At 36.6% G+C, this 24448-nt stretch overlaps 3 protein-coding genes across 3 annotated transcripts in view; 2 read left to right on the top strand and 1 right to left on the bottom strand.

Moving 5' to 3' along the window:
* LOC106874808 (uncharacterized) overlaps nt 1-24448 on the bottom strand; it is a 150017-nt gene that overhangs the window by 6611 nt on the left and 118958 nt on the right. The window lies entirely within an intron of this gene.
* LOC149130621 (uncharacterized) lies at nt 1748-24413 on the top strand. The gene is made up of 8 exons (XM_089343818.1): nt 1748-1900; nt 3292-5205; nt 11889-12844; nt 13435-13462; nt 14188-15141; nt 20445-20493; nt 21400-21418; nt 21707-24413. The coding sequence occupies exons 2-8, from the start codon at nt 3694-3696 to the stop codon at nt 22872-22874; spliced, it is 4686 nt and encodes a 1561-aa protein (XP_089199944.1). The 5' UTR covers nt 1748-1900; nt 3292-3693; the 3' UTR covers nt 22875-24413.
* On the top strand, nt 5204-6941 carry LOC149130622 (uncharacterized). The gene has a single exon (XM_089344600.1). It carries the CDS (start codon nt 6196-6198, stop codon nt 6652-6654), a length of 459 nt encoding a protein of 152 aa, XP_089200726.1. The 5' UTR covers nt 5204-6195; the 3' UTR covers nt 6655-6941.

Below are 24448 nucleotides of genomic sequence, written 5' to 3'. Positions count from 1 at the left end.
AGACTTAGAACTTGAAGGTGTGAAACATTTCAGCCAATCTGGAAGAGAAAGTCCTAGAAATTTAGGGATTCTTAAACATTTGGAGATGTTATGTACTAATTACAACTTTTAGCAAAAAGGAGGAAGTGGAGATATATAAAATTACGTGGAAAGATGCAAGCATGAAAAGTAATATTCTTAAGATTATGAACCTGGAAAAGTATAGGACAAGTTATTACATCTGTAAAAATATAGGACAAACTATTACTTCTAGTAAAGAATAAGAAACTTTTTACGTAAAATATTGCGGCAAAGAATGCCAGTTCTTCTAATTTATCACTCTTTACAATTCTCATCTTTTAAATTTATTGTACAAAACTGTTCAGCTAATTTGTAAGTTTGTCTAAATAGTCACTTTTCCAACTCACAGGGAATAATTTGGGGTTTCAGATGGAAGAGATGTCCAGCAAGAGATACAGTTGCTTAAGGAAGTTTTAGAAAATGAATGGCATTGTGCAACAGCTTTCTGCTTGAAATAAGGAGTAGAACTAAAATGGAATTAAGAACCGTGGGTCTTAACAAACACCCTTATAAACTACATAATTTTCAGGTGACCACATAAACATAGACATACACACACATTCTATTATTTTGTGGTGAAACCCTACAATAATGTATTCTTATAGTTCCTGTATTTATTGCTAACACAAGAATTCTTCTGTGATTTTGTCAGTCATCTCTGAGAATTCTTTTGTTAACTGTTTCACAAAGATAACGTACTTTTATTTTCAATAATACTCTACATACAACGTATATGAATTTCCTGCACAATTTTGAAAAAATTCGGGTGGAGTCATAATTTCTGAAGCCAATGATTGTCTGAATTTCATTTCCTTTTCTTTTTCCAGAGCTGTTGCTTTTGACCAAAAATATTGTTCACGGTATAATTGAGAAGGCTACAGATTGGTTTGAAATATACACAAACAACTAGTGAGTGCGTTTATAATCAATATATTGATTATGACTCCTAACAAATATAACAATATCAGTGTCAGATGAAGATTCTTGCAAAAACAATATCGGAATTTGTAAGAAATTTTTGATATTAAAAATATTACAGATGTAAGTTATTTCAAAAAATGTAGATATAGATGGAGCGATACAAAATATATCGCTGGAAAGCTGTTATCAACGACTATTGTATTTCTTTTTACGTATAAATGAATTTGTTTCATATAGAAGCAATTTTGATAGTAAACCATATTTTCTGCATGTCGTAGGAGGCAAGTAGAGGTTGGCACCAAGAAAGATCAACCAACTGTAAATAACAGCCTAAAAACCAGAGCCACGACTTATGGATTCATTGTTGCTGTGGCTAAAACCTATAAAACGAATTTAGACAGAGGTTAAAATGTCTGTTGTTATGAAGTGTCATATTTATATAGTTACGTTCTTATATTAAGAAACACATGTCTGGTAAAGACATTACTTGCAGAGAATGATCGAATGCAAATAGCATGACTAATATTTAGGTCCAGATGGCCCAACGAAGATAAAAGTAGAAGGGCATGGTAAGTAGTGACGTATAACATCTGATAGGATGGTCAATACAGTCAGATATTAATACGCACACAAAGTGGTATAAATATTAGCTGCAATAGTATCAAACCAAAAGGGATTTTAAAAGAGTTATCTAACTTAAATAAATAAATACATATATATATATATATATATATATATATATATATATATATATATATCAGATGCGCATGCCCATTCAACATACTTAATATTTTATGTTGATTTCCTGTGCGTTAATTTCTCATCATCAGCTGACAATACATTTATAATACTTATAATTTATTTCTCAGCTACCAGATCCACACATATCTAACAACTCTATCCTTTATGAATCATTTCCGTAAGTATTAAACAATGAAATTATTCAATGTTTTTAATTCTGTAGACGTTCGGATTTTGGCGCGTCGATTCTTTGTACGATTTCTGTTTTATGAAAGAGAGATGTCCTTGATTTGTGCGAGATTTGGTTGCTATTTCGGTATTATTTGATTGTTTCACTAGCACGATTTTCACCAAGAAAAGACAAGAAAAAAAAATCTCTGGGGGGAAAGGATCAAAATTTACCGCTTTTTCTACCTATGACAGAAAAATGTCTATTATTTGTGCGGGTGTGGAGGAAAGTTGGGTAAATTTTCAGATTAACACCCGCACGATTTTCACTAGTGTGTTAGTGTCAGGGTTAGGGTTTTAGGGTTACGGAATTCCGTCCCTAACTCTAACTGTGTCCCTAAAACTCTCACCCTAACACCCTAGTGAAAATCGTGCGGGTGTTAATCTGAAAATTTACCGAAAGTTGTCTATGATTTGTGCAAGGTTTGGCTGTTTGTATCTATGGAAGAGAGATGTCTGCTATTTCTCGCTATGGAATCTACCTTCTACACACTTCATCGTTGACACGTTAGCTTTTTTTTTTTTCTTCTGTTTTTCGTTTAAAGAAACATTCTGAAATACAGGCGTAACTACAGATTTCTGCACACACAACCCTTTTGGATTATCATAACTTTCAAAAATGGATATATTTTAATGAAATTTCCTACGAATATATATTACATGATGTAGATTCTGAATATACATTTTTTGGAGGTGGAGATTTCGGAAACTTCACACCGGAGTTCACTTCAATTAGACTTAACTTTCAAAAAGATGGATATTTTTTTATGAAATTCTCTACAAATATGGAGATTCCGAGGACATAGGAAGTTTTAGAGAAAACAAACGGGGGTTATTTTTGAGAACTGTTCCTCACTCGGGGGTGTTTCAGAACAAGTCGTCCATATTTGTTTCATTTTCTCCGTTTTGTGCACAGGTTGCTTTCTATGGTACTGCATGGGCACTTTTCCGTGGCACAAAACAGATGCTTGAAAGTGATGGCACTACACATACACTTTTTTGAAGAAAGGTCACGAGTGCTTTTTGCCACCACATGGATGCATCTAAATACTTCTTCTGCACACTTCGAGTCTCTTTGAGTACAACGAGGTGCCAAGCATCTCGGTCTTCGTCATATCACCTAAAAAGTTCAGCATCCTAAGTTAATTTATCAAAATTTCCTCCCATGTCTTCTTGGGTGTCCCATCTACTTTGAGAGGTTGGCACTTGTTTATGGAGCTGTTGGCATCCAGCTCAGTTGTTAAGGTAAATGTTTAATTCTACAGTTTATCTCAATAGAAATGAATCTGTATGTTTTATGTAGCCTCTACATCTTATACTGTTGTTTCTATATAATTTCAGATCACATTAAAGACATCCTCAATATCTACTGTGTTTTAAAGATGAGAAGAAAATATTATACTAAACGGTTGTATAACATTGTTTCTGAAAGTCTGTGGAAGAATTCTTATGAAACATTAGCTCTGGAATAATAATAATATTAGTCAAATTTGTGAACCTCCCTGCCTAGAGTGTCAAGAGGAGGAGCCTGTGTGCTCATTGAAGTTGGATACATTTATGTAGATGTTGCTAAATAAAGTTAACACAAGACAGAAAAATAGCAATAAATGTGTTTGCAAGGAATACAGTATGAGAGCAAAAGCAAGAAAAATATATAAACTGAGATTTAAGAGGAAAAGTAATGGAAAAGAGTGAGAAAATTGCAGAATTGATTTCCTCTGAATGCATAAGAAATGAGATCATATGGCTGTGATATCTGTACAACATCCTTCTTTTAAAGAAAGTAACCTAATTATGCACAAACGTACTCATACAGGAGAGAAACCATATCGTTGTGATATCTGTGGTAAATCATTCTCTCAAAGTAGTGACGTATCGAGACACAAACGTATTCATACAGGAGAGAAACCATATCATTGTGATATCTGTGGTAAATCATTCTCTGAAAATACTGACTTAACAAAACACAATAGTATTCATACAGGTGAAAAACCGTATTGTAATATCTGTGGTAAATCATTCTCTAACAGTAGTCACTTATCTAGACACAAACATATTCATACAGGACAGAAACGATATCATTGTGACATCTGTGGTAAATCATTCATTGAAAATAGTTACTTAAATATACACAAACGTATTCATACAGGAGAGAAACCATATTATTGTGATATCTGTGGTAAATCATTCATTGAAAATACTGCTTTAAAAAAACACATTCGTATTCATACAGGAGAGAAGCCTTATCATTGTGATATCTGTGGTAAATCATTCTCTAACAGTAGTCATTTAACTAGACACAAACTTATTCATACAGGAGAGAAACCATATTGTGATATTTGTGGTAAATCATTCCTTGACAATAGTTACGTAAGTATACATAAACGTATTCATACTGCGGAAAAACCATATCATTGTGATATCTGTGGTAAATCATTCTTGCGAAGTGGTCAGGTTATTGTGCACAAACGTACTCATACAGGAGAGAGACCATATCATTGTGATATCTGTGGTAAGTCATTCTCTCAAAGTATTCATTTAACTGGACACAAACGTATTCATACAGGAGAGAAACCATATCATTGTGATATCTGTGGTAAATCATTCTCTGAAAATACTGCCTTAACAAAACACAATCGTATTCATACAGGAGAGAAGCCATATCATTGTGATATCTGTAGTAAATCATTCTCGAACTGCAGTCAGTTAACTGAACACAATCGTATTCATACAGGAGAGAAACCATATCATTGTGATATCTGTGGTAAATCATTCTCTCAAAATACCGCCTTAACGAAACACAATCGTACCCATACAGGAGAGAAACCATATCAGTGTGATATCTGTAGTAAATCATTCTCTAACAACAGTCAGTTAATTGAACACAATCGTATTCATACAGGAGAAAAACCATATCAGTGTGATATCTGTGGTAAATCATTCTCTCAGTGTGGTAGCCTAAAATCCCATAGAAGTATTCATATGGGAGAGAAGCCACATCACTGTGATATCTGTGGAAAATCATTCTCTAGAAGTAGTCACTTATCTAGGCACAAACAGATTCATACAGGAGAGAAACCATATCATTGTGATGTCTGTGGTAAATCATTCTCTCAAAGTAGTCACTTAAAAATACACATTCGTATTCATACAGGAGAGAAACCATGTCAGTGTGACATCTGTGGTAAATCGTTCTCTGAAAATCGTACCTTAACTTCACACAGACGTATTCATACAAGGGAGAAAGGAGAAGGGTAATTCCTATGTTTCATGCAATGGAATTTCTAACCAAAATATTTGTAGAAATTTTCGAATTTGTTTTTGGTTTGCTTTTCTCTCCTCCACCTCCTTCCATGGCTACTCATCCATTTTCTTTTCTATAGTGTAAGGACCTCTATACCAACACTGTTGTATTCCCGTAGGGGGACTCGCAGAGAATACACAAGTTGTACTATTTAGTTATCACATTTATTTATTAACTATAAACAAAGAACTGACTCACAGAATTGTTAGTTATCAAGAAACAAGAATGTTGTCCTCACCATATATATCCCATTTCATTCAACCTCGACAGTTCCTCAAAACAAGAACGAAACAGGGACCCCAGACGAACTACATTGAAATATGGCACTTCAGACGAACAACAAACACACCTCCTGGAAACCCTACACATGATTGTATCCTGGAATTACAATACATTTATTGTTTATTATCTTTTAATTGATTCACTCATTAAATATTTTATACAATAACACAAGTTATGAATTTTTCATTAAAGTTGTCAAATATGTACATAAACAATGACCCCCAAGTACCCCGAAGTCTGCAGAAGGATAATGTCATGTTTGCATTCAGTGATTCAAAAGAAAGAGGCATGGAAGTGCAAATATGAAAGGCTAGTAAATATCTTGAAATATAACCTTAACACACTTTGTACCAATGTTTGTACTCATGTTGTGGTGAGTAAAATGTTTGTTTGTTAAAGGCATCATATAAACTTATTTCTTATATGACTTATTTCTGCCAATTGATGAGGATCAAATGAATCAAGCACTGTATTTGTACTCCAGTGTCTGCTTTGGCAAGGTTTCTACACCTGGATGCATTTCCTAATGCTAACCACTTTACACACTCTACTGTATGCTTTTCTTGTGCCACTGACACTACTGAAGTCTCAGTGTAGCTTGCAAGTCAACAAACCCAGGGAGGGAAGATGTCACTATAAGGTAGGTAGGGGGTGAAAGTATGAGGGAAGGGTTTGGAGTAGAGAAGATTGATGTGGAGGAGGTACATGGCTACTCACATTTAAGAGAAAAAAGGGAGACTGAACAAGAGGTATCTCTGAGGAGATTAGGTATCAAGATGGCACATGGGGCATCAGCAGCTGTTTGCTGGCAAACAGTAGTCATTCATCTAGACACAAACATTCATACAGGAGAGAAACCATATCACTGTGATATCTGTGGTAAATCATTCTCTACCATTAGTCATTTATCTAGACACAAACGTATTCATACAGGAGAGAAACCATATTGTGATATCTGTGGTAAATCATTCACTAAATGTAGTCATGTTACTGCACACAAACGTACTCATACAGGAGAGATGCGATATCATTGTGATATCTGTGGTAAATCATTCTCTGAAAATTCTTACTTAACTGCACACAGACATATTCATACAGGGGAGAAAGGAGAAAGATAGTTTCTCGTTTGTTATATATTTTTAGTATTCCTATATTTTATGCAATGGAAATTTTAACTGAAATATTTCCAGAACACTTCTGATTTTTTTTCTTTTTACATTTCTCTCCACCCACTCCCATGGCTACTCATCCATTTTCTTTTCCATGATGTAAGGACCTCTATACCAACACTCCTCCTCCTGGAAACCCTACACATGATTCTTTTTTGAGTATTGTATCCTGGAATTACAATATATTTATTGTTCATTATCTTTTAAATTCACTCATTAAATATTTTATACAATAACATATGTTATGACTTTTTCATATGCAGGAATATTGTAAAGTTGTCAAACATGTACATAAACAATGACCCCCCCCCCCTAAGTACAAAACAAAAGAAACCACAAAGGAAGAACATGAGGCATAAGTATAGTTTAATGCCCCAGAACAGATTGATTCCTTGTTAGTTTATGAATAATGGGTTCTTTAAATTAAACTTTTTAGGGTTAAGCTTTCAAAGGTCCAGATTTGGATTATTTTAAAATTGGGTGTGAAGGTTGTGGAGGAATTGCTTGTTGGCAACCCCATCCTGTTTTTGTCATCTCTGTCTTCAGAACTTGGGGAGACCTACCAGCCCCTTGATTACCTATGAATGTGCTGAGTCACCAGATTCATCTACCCATTTGGTGTTCAATTCCCTCGTGCATCTGCCACACAAAATCTACCTTCCCAGTTAACTTTCCTGTGATTTACTAGTTGAAGCTTTTCACGAAAAGGAGGAGATAGAGGACAATTGGAAGTTCCGATGAAGCAACCCACGTAGAGCTGCAGAACAAATCTAGCTGGTGCAAAATGCCACCCAGGTGAAGGGTGACGTAATGGTGGAACAGGGAAGTATATAGAACAATAAAAGCAGAGACATCTTGAGGGGTTCGAAGGAATGGGGAGAACTGGTTGCTTGAAAAACTAGGAGACAGGTCTGTTTAGCTAGGGGCAAAACAGAAGAAAAAGAGGTATGCCAATATTCTACAGCTTCAGGACCAAAAATATGAAGTAATCTGTTTTGCAAGATGGTAAAACAGAAAGTGGAGTTGTAGGATGTGTGTGCAGAAGGATAATGTCATGCTTGCATTCAGTGATTCAAAAGGAAGAGGCATGCTACATCTGTAACAACTGAGGGAGAAGGGTATACTAGCCAGGGAATCTACACGGGTGCTAGAAATACCGTAGTGATGATAATTTTGACACTGGGGAGTAGAGACATGACAGGTCTGGGTAGGCTGTAGGGGCCGAGTAGAGAAATATATATCAGGCTGAGTTAAAAGGAAGCAACCTTTTGAATCGAGAAGTTCATCACAAGATATTTCAACTATTTGGAAATTTTATTCATCAAAGAAAGTATCATTACAATCAACACGTTTCTGCCAAGAAATTACAAGTTTGTTTATTCTGGTAACATAAATATCTGGAGCTGACGAACTCTTTGAATGCACTTTCGGCAATGGTGTGCATGTATGTTTTGTTTTCTTTCTTTCACAACTGAAAGATACGAAGCGGTGGCAGGAGCAAAAGTTAACAAGGACAAGTCCATCGGTCTGCGCCTCGGCACCTGGAGGAACAGGCCGTTATCGTCCAGTGTCGTTGGACACTGGACAGATGGTCCTGTTAAGTTGCTTGGAGTCTGGTTCGGTTCAGACTCACAGACGGAGAAGAATTGGAGCGAGGTAGTAAACAAGGTGGAGGCCATAACCCGGAAGTGGTCCGGGCGGTCTCTGTCCTTGAAGGGTAGAGCGGAGGTGGTGCAGATGTTTATAGCATCTGTAATCACCTACCGCCTGTCCGTTGTGCCTTGCCCCGATTTTTGGCTAAACAAGCTGGTACGACTCCTCTTCCGCTTTTTGTGGAGGGGGGGAAAGCCACTTGTGAGGCGCTCCGTATGCTGCCAGGAACCGCTAAAGGGTGGTTTGGGGATGCCCTGGCTAATGATGCGCAGACATGCGTTGAGGCTGAGACATCTCTGGTGCCACCTGGAGGGTGATAAGGTGTGGAGTCCGTTGGCGGAGGAGTTCTTGCCGCGACCGGCCTCGCTGGAACGATTTAAACCCGGTCTCATTAGAAGATGTAATCTGACTTTATGGCAGAAGGAGTGCCGTCAGGCACTCTGGTCTATCCACAAGACGGGCAAGGCTGGCTGCGGGAATAACACCTCGGTATTCTACAGACGGCTAGTGGAGGAGGGAAACGATGACGTCTTAGGAGGGGCTCTGGGGTTCGACGAGAACCAACTCGCCAACCTGTTTCGTAAGACCTTCAAGCCAGAGTACTTGGATAATTTCCAAAAATCTCTGACTTGGCAGAGTTACAGGAATGCTCTACCTGTTCGCGAAAAGTTATCCAGGCACGGTATAGCAGTGCCACCGACATGTCCAAGATGCGAGCAGGACAGCGAAACTGTCCAGCACGCTCTCATACATTGTCGGAAGCTCTCCGGCTTGATGATTTACATGGAACACGTGTTGTCGCATCTGGGACGAGTACAGCTGTCGGCTGAGTCTATGATAAAGATGATACCGCCAACTGGACTATCAAAGGAAGGTGAGGCTTGTTTTCTCTGTACGGTAGCAGTATTGAAAGAGTGTATATGGAGGACGAGAATGGAAGGCATCGTGACACGGTCCTACATATCCGGCCCTGGATTGCTGTTCTACTTCAGATATCACCTGAAGAGCAAGATAGGGCTGGAAAAGAGAACCCTGTCAGAGAAAGTATATGAACGAAGATGGAAGGAAGTAGTGAAAAAGGTGGGTGTAAGTCACCCAAACTAATCATTGAGAATATAAAAGGCAAACTGCTGGGCCTTATAGGCTGCCGGGTTGAAAAACCCAATCTCCCTTTTTAATAGACATACATGTGTGTAGGTGTATGTATGGGTATGTGTGTGTGTGTGTGTTTGTATGTATGTATGTATATATGTGTATATATATATATATATTTATATAGATGGGTGTGGGTATGCATGCATATGTATGTCTGAATATTCAAAGTCATCGTTTTTTAAATTTTATAAAAACATCGTAAAAAATTTTTAAAAAGAACTTCATACATTTTGTACATTTGTTTGTATTTGTCTTTGTATCATCTTTGTAAATTAGATCCTTAGTGATCATAATAAAAATTTTACAACGGGGTTCAAAACAGTGCCCGAAGGTTAGCTATTACTACGTTTGTAAGTATTTATAGATAATAGAAAGAGGAAGTTCGAAATTCCTCTCTGTTATATAAGTGGGGTGGTGGCATATTAGGTGCTCACCTTAATTTATTTATTGAATAAAAAAAAAAATTCCAGAAAGTCTGTGGCAAGGGTGAGGGGCTCATCCTTACGAACTGCCAAAATAAGGGATTTGCGGGAGAGTAGTATGTCAGAGGAATTGAATCCACGCGAAAAATCGTTGGTTTAATTTTCTTTATTTTTGGTGAAAATCGTAGGGTGAGGTGGTAAACATTTACCCTGTTGACAAAGGGCCTAAAAAACGTAGCCACAACGAATGGATCGACTGTTGCTGTGGCTAAAAGCTTGAAAACTAACCCGAAATTTAGGCGGAGGTGAAGACGCCTGCTCTTATGAATTGTCACATATATGCAGTTACGCTCCCATATCAAACGTATCTAGTTAGGATATTACTATCAGAGGATCATTTAATGCCGATATCACGATTCAGTAAAAATATTTGGTCCAATAAACACAGAACTGAAAGGTCATAATCAGATCTAAATATTCACACTAACACAATCAGCTGCAATAGACTAAGACAAGAGTTTCCTGCTTCAAAGGTTTCAGTGTGGAGATACGCATGCGCATTGGACGAACTTCCTACTTTCTGTTGATATTCGATTAAATGTCCTCTGCACGGATTTCTTTTTATCAGTTGTTAATACATTTATAATACTCACGATGTATTTCTCAGCTTCCAGGTACACACATATATAACAACACTATCCTTTATGGAACATTTCCGTAAGTATTAAGCAATGAGGATCTTCCATGCTTTTAGTTCTGTAAACATTCGGTTTTTGGCACGTCGGTTCTTTGTTTCTGATATAATTTCTGCGCTTTCTCATGAGTGCTATTACAGCTCAGGGGATGTTTTGCTTCTTGCAGTCACTGGCCACAATGCCAAGGCCGATTCCATCCTGACGAAGTGCCTTTTTCTCACTGTCATTATCTGTTTGGCACTTTCACAGGAACTTACTGCTACCTCGTTCTTCTTTATGATGTCTATGGTGCTTTCCTTGACACTAATAGCGACCTACTGCAGCATAACTTTTACCTTCGTGGAGCATATTAAAAAAGCGGTGGTAGAGAATTAACGTGGTCTCGTGTGGTATACAGGGGGCATAAGATATGTGAGGACGGATTTATGTTTATTAAAAACAGCTATATAATGATAGATAATAACTTTATCAAAATTGCTATGAAGATAAAAAAATGAACCTTATTTTCTATAATGTTATTCAATAAAACTATCTACGAAACCCACTGACAAGGCTTCGGTTGTCCTTAGGCTTGCCCAAAGTGCCATGCAATGGGACTGAACCCAAGACCATGTGGTTGGAAAGCAAGCTTCTTACCACAGCCTCAGTACCGTATTTATTGTGATTTATTTACATATCTTCATGAACATCCGTAACGAAACAAATATAGAAATCAAGAATACTATTCACAAATCTCATTTTGTGCATCAATAACTGTTATGTTTTCCCACAAATATTATTGTTTTCACCTTATATAAAATACATGTACAGTTTTCATGTTATTATTAAATATATTTAGGTTTATGTGTATTAAATACATTGGTTATATTACATACATTGTTTACATGAAATTCCTGAATGTCTCTGCTGTCACTCCAACTTACATTGCTGTTTCTTTATAATTTCAGAAAATCAGATGACATTGACTTAATAGAATAAACTTACTCAATATCTACCGTGTTTTACAGGATAAAAGGAAAATATTATATAAAACAGATGTATAACATTGTTTCTACAAATCTGGGCGAGAATTCCTGCAAAGCATTTGCTCTGAAATAATATTACTAGCCAAGTCTTTGAACGTTACTGACTGGAGTTTCAAGAAGAGAAGACTGTGTGCTGATTATAAAGTTGGATAAATTTATGGAACTGTTGCTGAACAGAGGTAATACTAGACAGAAATACAGCACAAGGGTTTGTATGGAATAATGTATAAAAGCAAAAGCAAGACAAATATATAAACTGGGATTTGAGAGGAAAAATAATGGAAAAGTGTGAGAAAAGTACACAATTGATTTCCTCTGATCAGATAACAAAAGAGATGATATCATATGACTGTGATATCTGTACAAAGTCGTTCTTTCAAAAAAGTGACTTACTTATGCACAAACGTATTCATTCAGGAGAGAAACTATATCATTGTGATATCTGTGGTAAATCATTTTCTCAAATTATTCCCTTGACTGGACACAAATGTATTCATACAGGGGAGAAGCCATATGACTGTGATATTTGTGATTCATCATTCTCTGAAAATACTACATTAACAAAACACTATCGTATTCATACAGGAGAGAAACCATATCATTGTGATATTTGTGGTAAATCATTCTCTAACAGAAGTCAGGTTACTGTGCACAAACGTACTCATACAGGAGAGAAACCATATCATTGTGATATCTGTGGTAAATCGTTCTCTGAAAATACTACGTTAACAAAACACTATCGTATTCATACTGGAGAGAAACCATATCATTGTGATATCTGTGGTAAGTCATTCTCTAATGGTAGTCACGTTACTGTGCACAAACGTACTCATACAGGAGAGAGACCATATCATTGTGATATCTGTGGTAAATCGTTCTCTCATAATACTTCCTTACCAAAACACAAACGTATTCATACAGGAGAGAAACCATATCATTGTGATGTCTGTGGTGAATCATTCTCTCAAAGTCATCATTTAAAAATACACATTCGTATTCATACAGGAGAGAAACCATATCATTGTGATATCTGTGGTAAATCATTCTCTCAAAGTAGTCACTTAAAAATACACATTCGTAATCATACAGGAGAGAAACCATGTCAGTGTGACATCTGTGGTAAATCGTTCTCTGAAAATCATAACTTAACTTCACACAGACGTATTCATACAAGGGAGAAAGGAAAAGGGTAATTCCTATGTTTTATGGAATGGAATTTCTAACCAAAATATTTGTAGAAATTTTCAAATTTGTTTCTGGTTTGCTTTTCTCTCCTCCACCTCCTTCCATGGCTACTCATCTATTTTCTTTTCCATGATGTAAGGACCTCTATACCAACACCCCTCCTCCTGGAAACCCTACACATGATTCTTTCTTGAGTATTGTATCCTGAAATTACAGTATATTTATTGTTCATTATCTTTTAATTAATTCACTCATTAAATATTTTATACAATAACACAAGTTATGACTTTTTCATTAAAGTTGTCAAATACATACATAAACAATGACCCCCAAGTACTCCGAAGTGTGCAGAAGGATAATGTCATGTTTGCATTCATTGATTCAAAAGAAAGAGTCATGGAAGTGCAAATATGAAAGGCTAGTAAATATCTTGAAATATAACCTTAACACACTGTGTACCAATGTTTGTACTCATGTTGTGATGAGTAAAATGTTTGTTTGTTAAAGGCATCATATAAACTTATTTCTTATATGACTTATTTCTGCCAATTAACTAATTTTATGATCTTTATCATCATTTAACATTTCTGTCAGACGGTTTGATGAGGATCAAATGAATCAAGCACTGTATTTGTACTCCAGTGTCTGCTTTGGCAAGGTTTCTACACCTGGATGCATTTCCTAATGCTAACCACTTTACACACTCTACTGTATGCTTTTCTTGTGCCACTGACACTCCTGAAGTCTCAGTGTAGCTTGCAAGTCAACAAACAGAGGGAGGGAAGATGTCACTATAAGGTAGGTAGGGGGTGAAAGTATGAGGGAAGGGTTTGGAGTAGAGAAGATTGATGTGGAGGAGGTACATGGCTACTCACATTTAAGAGAAAAAGGGAGACTGAACAAGAGGTATCTCTGAGGAGATTAGGTATCAAGATGGCACATGGGGCACCAGCAGCTGTTGCTGGCAAAGGTAGTATTGGTCTGCTAGTGTGTGGTGGGGAGGATGGCAACATCTGTAAGATTTGAAAGAGAGCCGGACACAATTTGGGGAGGCTACAGGGTTACTAGAAGTATGGTGGTGACGATAACTTGGACATTGGGGAGGAGAGAAAGATGACTTGTGTGGGTAGGCTGCAGGAGCCGAGTAGAGAAATATATATGAGGCCGAGTCAAAAGCAAGCAACCTTTTGAATCGTGAAGTTCATCACAATATATTTCAACTATATGGAAATTTTATTCATCAGAGTAACTATCATTACAATCAACACATTTCTGCCAAGAAATTACAAGTTTGTTTATTCTGCTAACAGAATCTGTTGAAGATATGAAAGAAATTTCATGTTGTAGACTGTTGGAATTATGTTTTCAACATTATATTCAAATTCGTGTACAAAGTCCTTCCCTCAAAAGAGTAACCTACTTACGCATAGGCGTGTTCATACAGGAGAGAAACCCTATCATTGTGATATCTGTGGTAAATCATTCTCTCAAAGTATTCACTTAACTACACATAAACGTATTCATACAGGAGAGATACCATATCACTGTGATATCTGTACAAAGTCCTTCCTTCAAAAGAGTAACCTACTTACGCATAGGCGTTTTCATACAGGGGAGAAGCCATATAATTGTGATATTTGTGGTAAATCATTCTCTGCAAGTTTTTCCTTAACAAATCACAATCGTATTCATTCAGGAGAGAAGCCATATCGGTGTCTTATCTGTGGTAAATCATTTGTTAACAATAGTCGCTTAACTGTACACAATCGTATTCATACAGGAGAGAAGCCATATCATTGTGATATCTGTGGGAAATCATTCTCTGAAAATACTGCCTTAACAAAACACAATCGTATTCATACAGGAGAGAAGCCATATCATTGTGATATTTGTGGTAAATCATTCTCTCTAAATACTGCCTTAACAAAACACAATCGTACCCATACAGGAGAGAAACCATATCAGTGTGCTATCTGTGGAAAATCATTCTGTGGAAGTAGTCAGTTAACTGTACACAATCGTATTCATACAGGAGAGAAACCATATCATTGTGATATTTGTGGTAAATCATTTGTTAACAGTAGTCAGTTAACTGTACACAATCGTATTCATACAGGAGAGAAGCCATACCATTGTGATATCTGTGGTAAATCATTCTCTCAAAGTAGTCACTTAAAAATACACAATCGTAATCATACAGGAGAGAAACCATATCACTGTGATATCTGTGGTAAATCGTTCGCTGAAAATCGTAACTTAACTTCACACAGACGTATTCATACAAGGGAGAAAGGAGAAGGGTAATTCCTATGTTTCATGCAATGGAATTTCTAACCAAAATATTTGTAGAAATTTTCAAATTTGTTTCTGGTTTGCTTTTCTCTCCTCCACCTCCTTCCATGGCTACTCATCTGTTTTCTTTTCCATGATATAAGGACCTCTATACCAACACCCCTCCTCCTGGAAACCCTACACATGATTCTTTCTTGAGTATTGTATCCTGGAATTACAGTATATTTATTGTTTATTATCTTTTAATTAATTCACTCATTAAATATTTTATACAATAACACAAGTTATGAATTTTTCATTAAAGTTGTCAAATATGTACATAAACAATGACCCCCAAGTACCCCGAAGGATAATGTCATGTTTGCATTCAGTGATTCAAAAGAAAGAGGCATGGAAGTGCAAATATGAAAGGCTAGTAAATATCTTGAAATATAACCTTAACACACTGTGTATCAATGTTTGTACTCATGTTGTGATGAGTAAAATGTTTGTTTGTTAAAGGCATCATATAAACTTATTTCTGCCAATTAACTAATTTTATGATCTTTATCATCATTTAACATTTTTGTCAGACGGTTTGATGAGGATCAAATGAATCAAGCACTGTATTTGTACTCCAGTGTCTGCTTTGGCAAGGTTTCTACACTTAGATGCATTTCCTAATGCTAACCACTTTACACACTCTACTGTATGCATTTCTTTTGTCACTGACACTGGTGAAGTCTCAGTGTAGCTTGCAAGTCAACAAACCCAGGGACGGAAGATGTCACTATAAGGTAGGTAGGGGGTCAAAGTATGAGGGAAGTGTTTGGAGTAGAGAAGGTTGATGTCGAGGAGGTACATGGCTACTCACATTTAAGAGAAAAAGGGAGACTGATGAAGAGGTATCTCTGAGGAGATTAGGTATCAAGATGGCACAGGGCACCAACAGCTGTTTGCTGGCAAACAGTTGTCATTTATCTAGACACAAACATATTTATACAGGAGAGAAACCAAATCACTGTGATATCTTTGGTAAATCATTCTCTACCAGTAGTCATTTATCTAGACACAAACGTATTCATACAGGAGAGAAACCATATCGTTGTGATATCTGTGGAAAAATCATTCTCCAAAAGTAGTCACAAGCGTATTCATGCAGGAGAGATGTGATATCTGTGGTAAATCATTCTCTGAAAATTCTTACTTAACTGCACACAGACATATTCATACAGGGGAGAAAGATAGTTTCTCGTTTGTTATATATTTTTAGTATTCCTATATTTTATGCAATGGAAATTTTAACTGAAGTATTTCCAGAACACTTCTGATTTTTTTTTCTTTTTACATTTCTCTCCACCCACTCCCATGGCTACTCATCCATTTTCTTTTCCACGATGTAAGGACCTCTATACCAACACTCCTCCTCCTGGAAACCCTACACATGATTCTTTTTTGAGTATTGTATCCTGGAATTACAATATATTTATTGTTCATTATCTTTTAATTAATTCACTTATTAAATATTTTATACGATGAAATATGTTATGACTTTTTCATATGCAGGAATATTGTAAAGTTGTCAAACATGTACATAAACATTGACCCCCCCCCCCTAAGTACAAAACAGAAGAAACCATAAAGGAAGAACATGAGGCATAAGTATAGTTTAGTGCCCCAGAACAGATTGATTCCTTGTTAGTTTATGAATAATGGGTTCTTTAAATTAAACTTTTCAGGGTTAAGCTTTCAAAGGTCCAGATTTGGATTATTTTAAAATTGGGTGTGAAGGTTGTGGAGGAATTGCTTATTGGCAACCCCATCCTGTTTTTGTCATCTCTGTCTTCAGAACTTGGGGAGACCTACCAGCCCCTTGATTACCTATGAATGTGCTGAGTCACCAGATTCATCTACCCATTTGGTGCATCTGCCACACAAAATCTACCTTCCCAGTTAACTTTCTTGTGATTTACTAGTTGAAGCTTTTCACGAAAAGGAGGAGATAGAGGACAATTGGAAGTTCCGATGAAGCAACCCACGTAGAGCTGCAGAACAAATCTAGCTGGTGCAAAATGCCACCCAGGTGAAGGGTGACGTAATGGTGGAACAGGGAAGTATATAGAACAATAAAAGCAGAGACATCTTGAGGGGTTCGAAGGAATGGGGAGAACTGGTTGCTTGAAAAACTAGGAGACAGGTCTGTTTAGCTAGGGGAAAAACAGAAGAAAAAGAGGTATGCCAATATTCTACAGCTTCAGGACCAAAAATATGAAGTATTCTGTTTTGCAAGATGGTAAAACAGAAAGTGGAGTTGTAGGATGTGTGTGCAGAAGGATAATGTCATGCTTGCATTCAGTGATTCAAAAGGAAGAGGCATGCTACATCTGTAACAACTGAGGGAGAAGGGTATACTAGCCAGGGAATCTACACGGGTGCTAGAAATACCATAGTGATGATAATTTTGACACTGGGGAGTAGAGACATGACAGGTCTGGGTAGGCTGTAGGGGCCGAGTAGAGAAATATATATCAGGCTGAGTTAAAAGGAAGCAACCTTTTGAATCGAGAAGTTCATCACAAGATATTTCAACTATTTGGAAATTTTATTCATCAAAGAAAGTATCATTACAATCAACACATTTCTGCCAAGAAATTACAAGTTTGTTTATTCTGGTAACATAAATATCTGGAGCTGACGAACTCTTTGAATGCACTTTCGGCAATGGTGTGCATGTATGTTTTGTTTTCTTTCTTTCACAACTGAAAGTGGTTTTTTTTTCTATAAAATGAAATTTGAAAGTTACAAAAATTATGAGTACCTAAATAAGACCCAAATCTCCAAGAAACACCCTTGGCACCCACCCACATATATCTGTACATGATAGACATACGAATTTGTTGAAAATATCAAAGAAATTTCATGTTGCAGACCGTTGGAATTTACGGAGGATAAACCTTGGAATTATGTTTTCAACATTGTATTCCAATTAGTGTCCAAATTTTGCACGTTGATAGAAAATGAAATAACGTGTGTATGAGAGTGCACAAGGCCCGGAAAGAAAATCATTTGACCAAACAAAGCAAAAAAATACGAAAATAAATGAACATGTTATTGTCATATAATCGGCTTCTATGAAGCATATATATAAGAATTTTTATGAAAAGATGTGAGAAAAATAAATTTTGAAATACCGATTTTTCTTCAGATTAGGAATCTCCGTTTCCCGAAACGCGTGTTTCTGTAAAGAAAGGGAGGTTTTTTGTGTGTGGTACAAAAGGGAAGTCTTTCCCGGTGCAGTGTGGCTAGGGAGATTTGGCTGTTATTGTTGGTGGATAGGTAGTGGTCGAACCACCTAATGTGACTTAATCAGAAGGCTGTAATCTCATTTGGTAGGAACCCAGTAAAGAATATATAAACCACAAGGCTGTGACTTTAACTGTCTTTAATGCGGGCCTCACATATATATACACACGAGATGATAAATGGAAGTGGTTGATGGATATTTTTTCATATATTCACATGCATCTGTGTTGGTTGTGTGTTAGCTGTTGATCCTTGTGAGAAGTACACAAACAGCAATATGTTAGAGCCTGTGCTGTGTAGATGTTGATGACATTGGTGAGAGACATAATGGTTAGACCTCAGACTAGAAGGAGGTGAGCTTTTATAGCTAATGGTAGGCTCAAACGGAGTAAAGATACGACAGTCTCACGTAATTTATTTGGAGGCTGTGATTAGTTGGGCTACATATTGGTACATTATAGAGTAAGAGACAAATTGCACAAATACCAAACAATCAGAGTGGTAGACACAAGAAAATGAATACCTGTTATGTTATATGTTTTTTTGCGAAATGTTCTTAATTAGCACCTTCTATTATTTATGCTGAATTACTGATTATATTTAAACGAACTAATGTTAGAAGAAATCACTTTAATTTGCAACGAAAATACTTTTTAAAAATAAAGGTAATAAGAAATATTTTAAGAACACAAGTGTTGAAAAGTCAATATTATGTTGGAAGAAATACATACGTCACGCAGACGTCTGTATTTCGTGTAAGTTTGTGGTCGGTATATACGGGCATAGCTAGCCAACTAAGTATTTAAAATACTAACACACAGAAAAATATGTAATAGAAGCGTAGGAGTGGCTGTATGGTAGGTTGCTTGTTTACCAACCACATGGTTCCGGGTTCAGTTCCACTGCGTGGCACCTTGGGCAAGTCTCTTCTGCTATAGCCTCGGGGCGACCAAAGCCTTGTGAGTGGATTTAGTATACGGAAACTGAAAAGAAGCCCATCGTATATATATGTGTGTGTGTGTCAGTGTTTGTCCCCCAACATCGCTTGACAACCGATGCTGGTGTGTTTACGTCCCCGTAATTAGCGGTTCGGCAAAACAACCGATAGAATAAGTACTAGGCATACAAGGGGGTCGATTTGCTCGACTAAAGGCGGTGCTTCAGCATGGCCGCGGTCAAATGACTGAAACAAGTAAAAGAGTAATATACTAACACACTGAAAAATTAAAACAAAACATGTGGGTGAAATCAACACAGGGAACAGCGACACAGACCACTGAACCACAAAACAGTATGCGGTTGTCATGGTAACAAACTGATAATGCCATGCTCTGTTGATTTGCTAAAATTACACAAATTTCTAAACTTTAATGCCAAGCAACATCCGATTCTTTAATTTGCGAGATGGATCTACCAACAGAATAGTTCCCGCGAGATAAAGTGATTGGTTGATTATAATCAAAATTCTGTGTTGCATCGATGCGCCAAAATTGATCTGAACAAAATTAAGAGGGGCTCAATTTGCGAATGAAAAAGACTAGATCGAAATCTCGCCATTTCACATTGCCTCAGCTTCTCATTATCTTTCCATTTTTAGCTTTACGTTTCGCCATCGCTAATTGCTAATTTCGCAATCGTCACTTTCTTCTACCTATTCGTAGCTTAGCGACCCCACATTTTACCCCTCCCTCTTTTCATCTTCCCAACCTCTCCTAATACTGTCGTTACTAGGTTGTTTCCGTACGGGACACACAAACACGCATCAACAGTAATATACTTAAAGGGGGATAATAAGACTTTTTTTGTCGTATTTCAGGACAGTCGATACGCATGCGCATTGAATGTACTTGCTACCTCATCGTTAGTTGACGAAATGTCCTGTGCATAAATTTCTCTTAATCAGCTGATAATACATTTATAATATTTATAACGCAGCTGCCAGGCACACACACACATATATAACAACTCTATCCTTTATGAAACATTTCCGTAAGTATTAATGAAAATATTCAATGTTTTTAATTCTGTAGACGTTCGGTTTTTGGCGCACCGATTCTTTGTCTCTTCTGTGTTTTATAGGTGAGAGATGTTCTTGATTCGTGTGGAATTTAGCTGCTGTTTCTAGCTATGCAAGAGAGGCGTCCAGGCGGAGTTTCAAAATAGCTCATTCACATAAGTTGGATATTATACGTTTTGAGGGGGGATTTTTTAAAATTATTTTCGCCACGCACTTGAAAATGATGGGGAGTGATTTATGAAAATCTCATTTCTACCCGCTTATACAACACCGAACATCATTAATATTCTTGAGTAGCATGTAGTATACAGTTGTAAAAGAAAGAAAGTAAATGAATGATTTCGTTTTTGTTCGTATGATAGAATATAAATATTTTTACAGGGAGAAATGAAAGAAAAATCATTAAAAGTATAAAATATCAAATTTAGAAAAGAATAAAACGGAACTACTACTCCACTAACGAAAGTTGTTGTTGGCACTCCGTCGCTTACAACGTCGAGGGTTCCAGTCGATCCGATCAACGGAACAGCCTGCTCGTCAAATTAACGTGCAAGTGGCTGATTTCTTTTAGTTTCTACAGCTTGATGCTCTTCCTAGTGCCAGCTACTTCACAATGCAGAGGATGCTTTTATGTGGCACTGCCATTTTTATGAGGAGCAGCTACAAGTGCTTTTCTCAATCAGAAGGGACGAGTCTTAGCATTTCTTTTATGGAGTTAGGATCTTCTTAAATACAATCAGGTGCCAGCAAAAGTTCATCGTCCCAAGTTGGCTCTTCAGTATTTCATCCCATGTCTTTCTGTGTGTCCCACTTCAACATGTTCAGTCTACTTCTTTATAGACTTGTTGGTATCCAACTCAATTCTTATGTTAAATGTTTATTTCTACAGTTTATCTCAGTAGTAGAAATGAATCTGTATTTTTCAGGTACTCTCTACATCTTACAATGTTGTTTCTCTATAATTTCAGAACGTCAGATGACATTGATGTAAGAGAAGAAACTAAAGGATAACACAACATAAAACATCGGATTGTTTGTACAAATCTGTGGTAGAATTCCTGTGAAACATTTGCTCTGATATAATATTGTTAGCCAAATTTGTGACAATCCCTTGACTGGATTGTCAAGAAGAGGAGCGTGTGTGCTGATTGAAGTTGGATAAATTTATGTAAATGTTGCTAAACAAAGGTAACACTAGACAGAAATAGTTGTAAGAAATTAAGTATAAAGACAAAAGCAAGAGAAATATATAAACTGGGATTTGAGATGAAAAATAATGGAAAAGAGTGTGAAAAGTGTACAATTGATTTCCCCTGAACACATGATAAAAGAGATGAGATCATATCACTGTGATATCTGTGCAAAGTCCTTCCTTCGAAAGTGTAACCTACTTAGGCATAGGCGTGTTCATACAGGAGAAAAACCGTATCATTGTGATATCTGTGGTAACTCATTCTCTCAAAGTAATGTCTTAACTATACACAAACGTATTCATACAGGGGAGACACCATATCACTGTGATATCTGTGGTAAATCATTCTCTACCAGTAGTCATTTATCTAGACACAAACATATTCATACAGGAGAGAAACCATATCAGTGTGATATCTGTGGTAAATCATTGTCTCGTCATAGTGTCTTAACTACACATAAACGTATTCATACAGGAGAGAAACCATATCGCTGTGATATTTGTGGTAAATCATTCTCTCATAATATCTTAACTACACATGAACGTATTCATACAGGAGAGAAACCATATTACTGTGATATCTGTGGTAAATCATTCACTAAATGTAGTAATGTTACTGCACACAAACGTACTCATACAGGAGAGAAGCCATATCATTGTGATACTTGTGGTAAATCTTTCTCTGAAAATCCTGCCTTAACAAAACACAAACGTATTCATACAGGAGAGAAGCCATATCATTGTGATATCTGTGGTAAATCATTCTATCAAAATATGCACTTAACTAATCACAAACGTACTCATACAGGAGAGAGGCCATATCAGTGTGATATTTGTGGTAAATCTTTCTCTGAAAATACTACCTTAACAAAACACAATCGTATTCATACAGGAGAGAAGCCATATCACTGTGATGTCTGTGGTAAATCATTCTCTCAAAGTATACAGTTAACTGGACACAAACGTATTCATACAGGAGAGAAGCCATATCAGTGTGATACCTGTGGTAAATCATTCTCTCAAAGTATGCACTTAACTATGCACAAACGTATTCATACAGGAGAGAAACCATATCAGTGTGATATTTGTGGTAAATCATTCTCTGGAAGTAGTAAAGTAACTAGACACAAATCTGTTCATGTGGGGAAGAAACTGTATCATTGTGATATCTGTAGTAAATCATTCTCTAATAGTAGTCACTTAACTAAACACAGACTTCTTCATATAGACGCAGGAGTGGCTGTGTGGTAAGTAGCTTGCTTACCAAGCACATGGTTCCAGCTTCATTCCCACTGCGTGGCACATTGGACAAGTGTCTTCTACTATAGCCTCAGGCCGACCAAAGCCTTGTGAGTTGATTTGGTAGAGGGAAACTGAAAGAAGCCCGTCGTATATATGTATGTATATATATATATGTTTGTGTGTCTGTGTTTGTCCCCCTAACATCGCTTGACAACCTATGGTGGTGTGTTTACATCCCCGTAACTTAGCGGTTTGGCAATCGAGACCGATAGAATAAATACCAAGCTTACAAAGAATGAGTCCTGGGGTCGATTTGCTCGACTAAAGGCGATGCTCCAGCATGGCCGCAGTCAAATGACTGAAACAAGTAAAAAGAGAAGAAAAGAAAATGTTAGTTCCTACAGTTTCTGGAGGTTTTGCAAGGAGCCAAATCCTGCTGCCACACATATGGCCTTCCAGCAGTATCCCTCTTCAGCAAGGGTTGACTGCAGGCTTTGTGGTCTCAGTTGCGCCTGTCCATGTCATGTCTCACATATTTTAGTGTTCACAAAGCACTGGTTACCAGTCATAACATGAATATTTTTGGGATCTATTTCAAAACGGGGGCACCAGTTTTCATTAATTTTTTACATAGTGTTTTTGGTACGGAAAGACTTTCAAACTTCGTATACTTATCTATTTTGTGTTATAGAACAGAAAAATATTTTTGTATTCGAATTTATTTCATGTAAAAAATTGTCTTATTTCGATAATTTCTACTAATCACTGACGGCTATTCAGTTGAAAACAGTTAGCGCTGTAACGGTGTATATCGTATTAATCCCCTAAAACTAACCCTAACTCTAGAATCCGAACTCTAAAATTGTTACACACATAGATACGCACAGCGTAATTTATTATATAAACAATATATGTGTATAAATTACGATTAAACCGGATGAAATATGTCACAGGGAATAACATTTTTATGACCGGCCAGCAGTAACTCTATTGAGCTGAATAGATGTCAGTGATTGGTTGAAATTACAGAAATAGGACAACTTTAACATGGAATAACTTGCGAATTCCTTTTTTTTGTTAAGAAGACTAAGAGTAAAAGATGTTTTATATGACACATTCTACCAGTGTCCCAAGTTTCAAAGTGTTTCATTAAGAAAATACTGGCGCCCCCGTTTTAAAATAGATCCCATTTTTGATATCCCGTATGAATCATGATACCCATAACTTTCTTCCAATTTTCAAATGGTTTCCACTTCTCCATGTTAGCTAATGTTTTTTTTCAACTTTAAATTTAATCTTTATGCTCTCTATCAGCATCGAATGTTCACCAACACATGAAGTTTCTGTCTGGAAGGAGACACAAAATATCGTGAAATACTCTGTATATGGTATGTATGTGTGTTTTGTGAAAAAAAAAAAAAAAAGGCTCTGAAAAGAAAATTGAATTTGATTTTTGGAATCTGTGTTCCCCAAAAATCTAACATGTCAATAATGATAAAAGAAATATAAATTTTATGAGGAATAAATTAAATTTTAAATTGAGTACTATCCCACTCTTTCTGCGTCACTATCAATCTATCTAT

This window comes from Octopus bimaculoides, chromosome 28, assembly GCF_046866305.1.
Source record: "Octopus bimaculoides isolate indiv1 chromosome 28, ASM4686630v1, whole genome shotgun sequence".
Taxonomy (NCBI): domain Eukaryota; kingdom Metazoa; phylum Mollusca; class Cephalopoda; order Octopoda; family Octopodidae; genus Octopus; species Octopus bimaculoides.
Note: the sequence above shows the minus strand (reverse complement) of the source record. Positions and strands in the feature narration are given on the sequence as shown.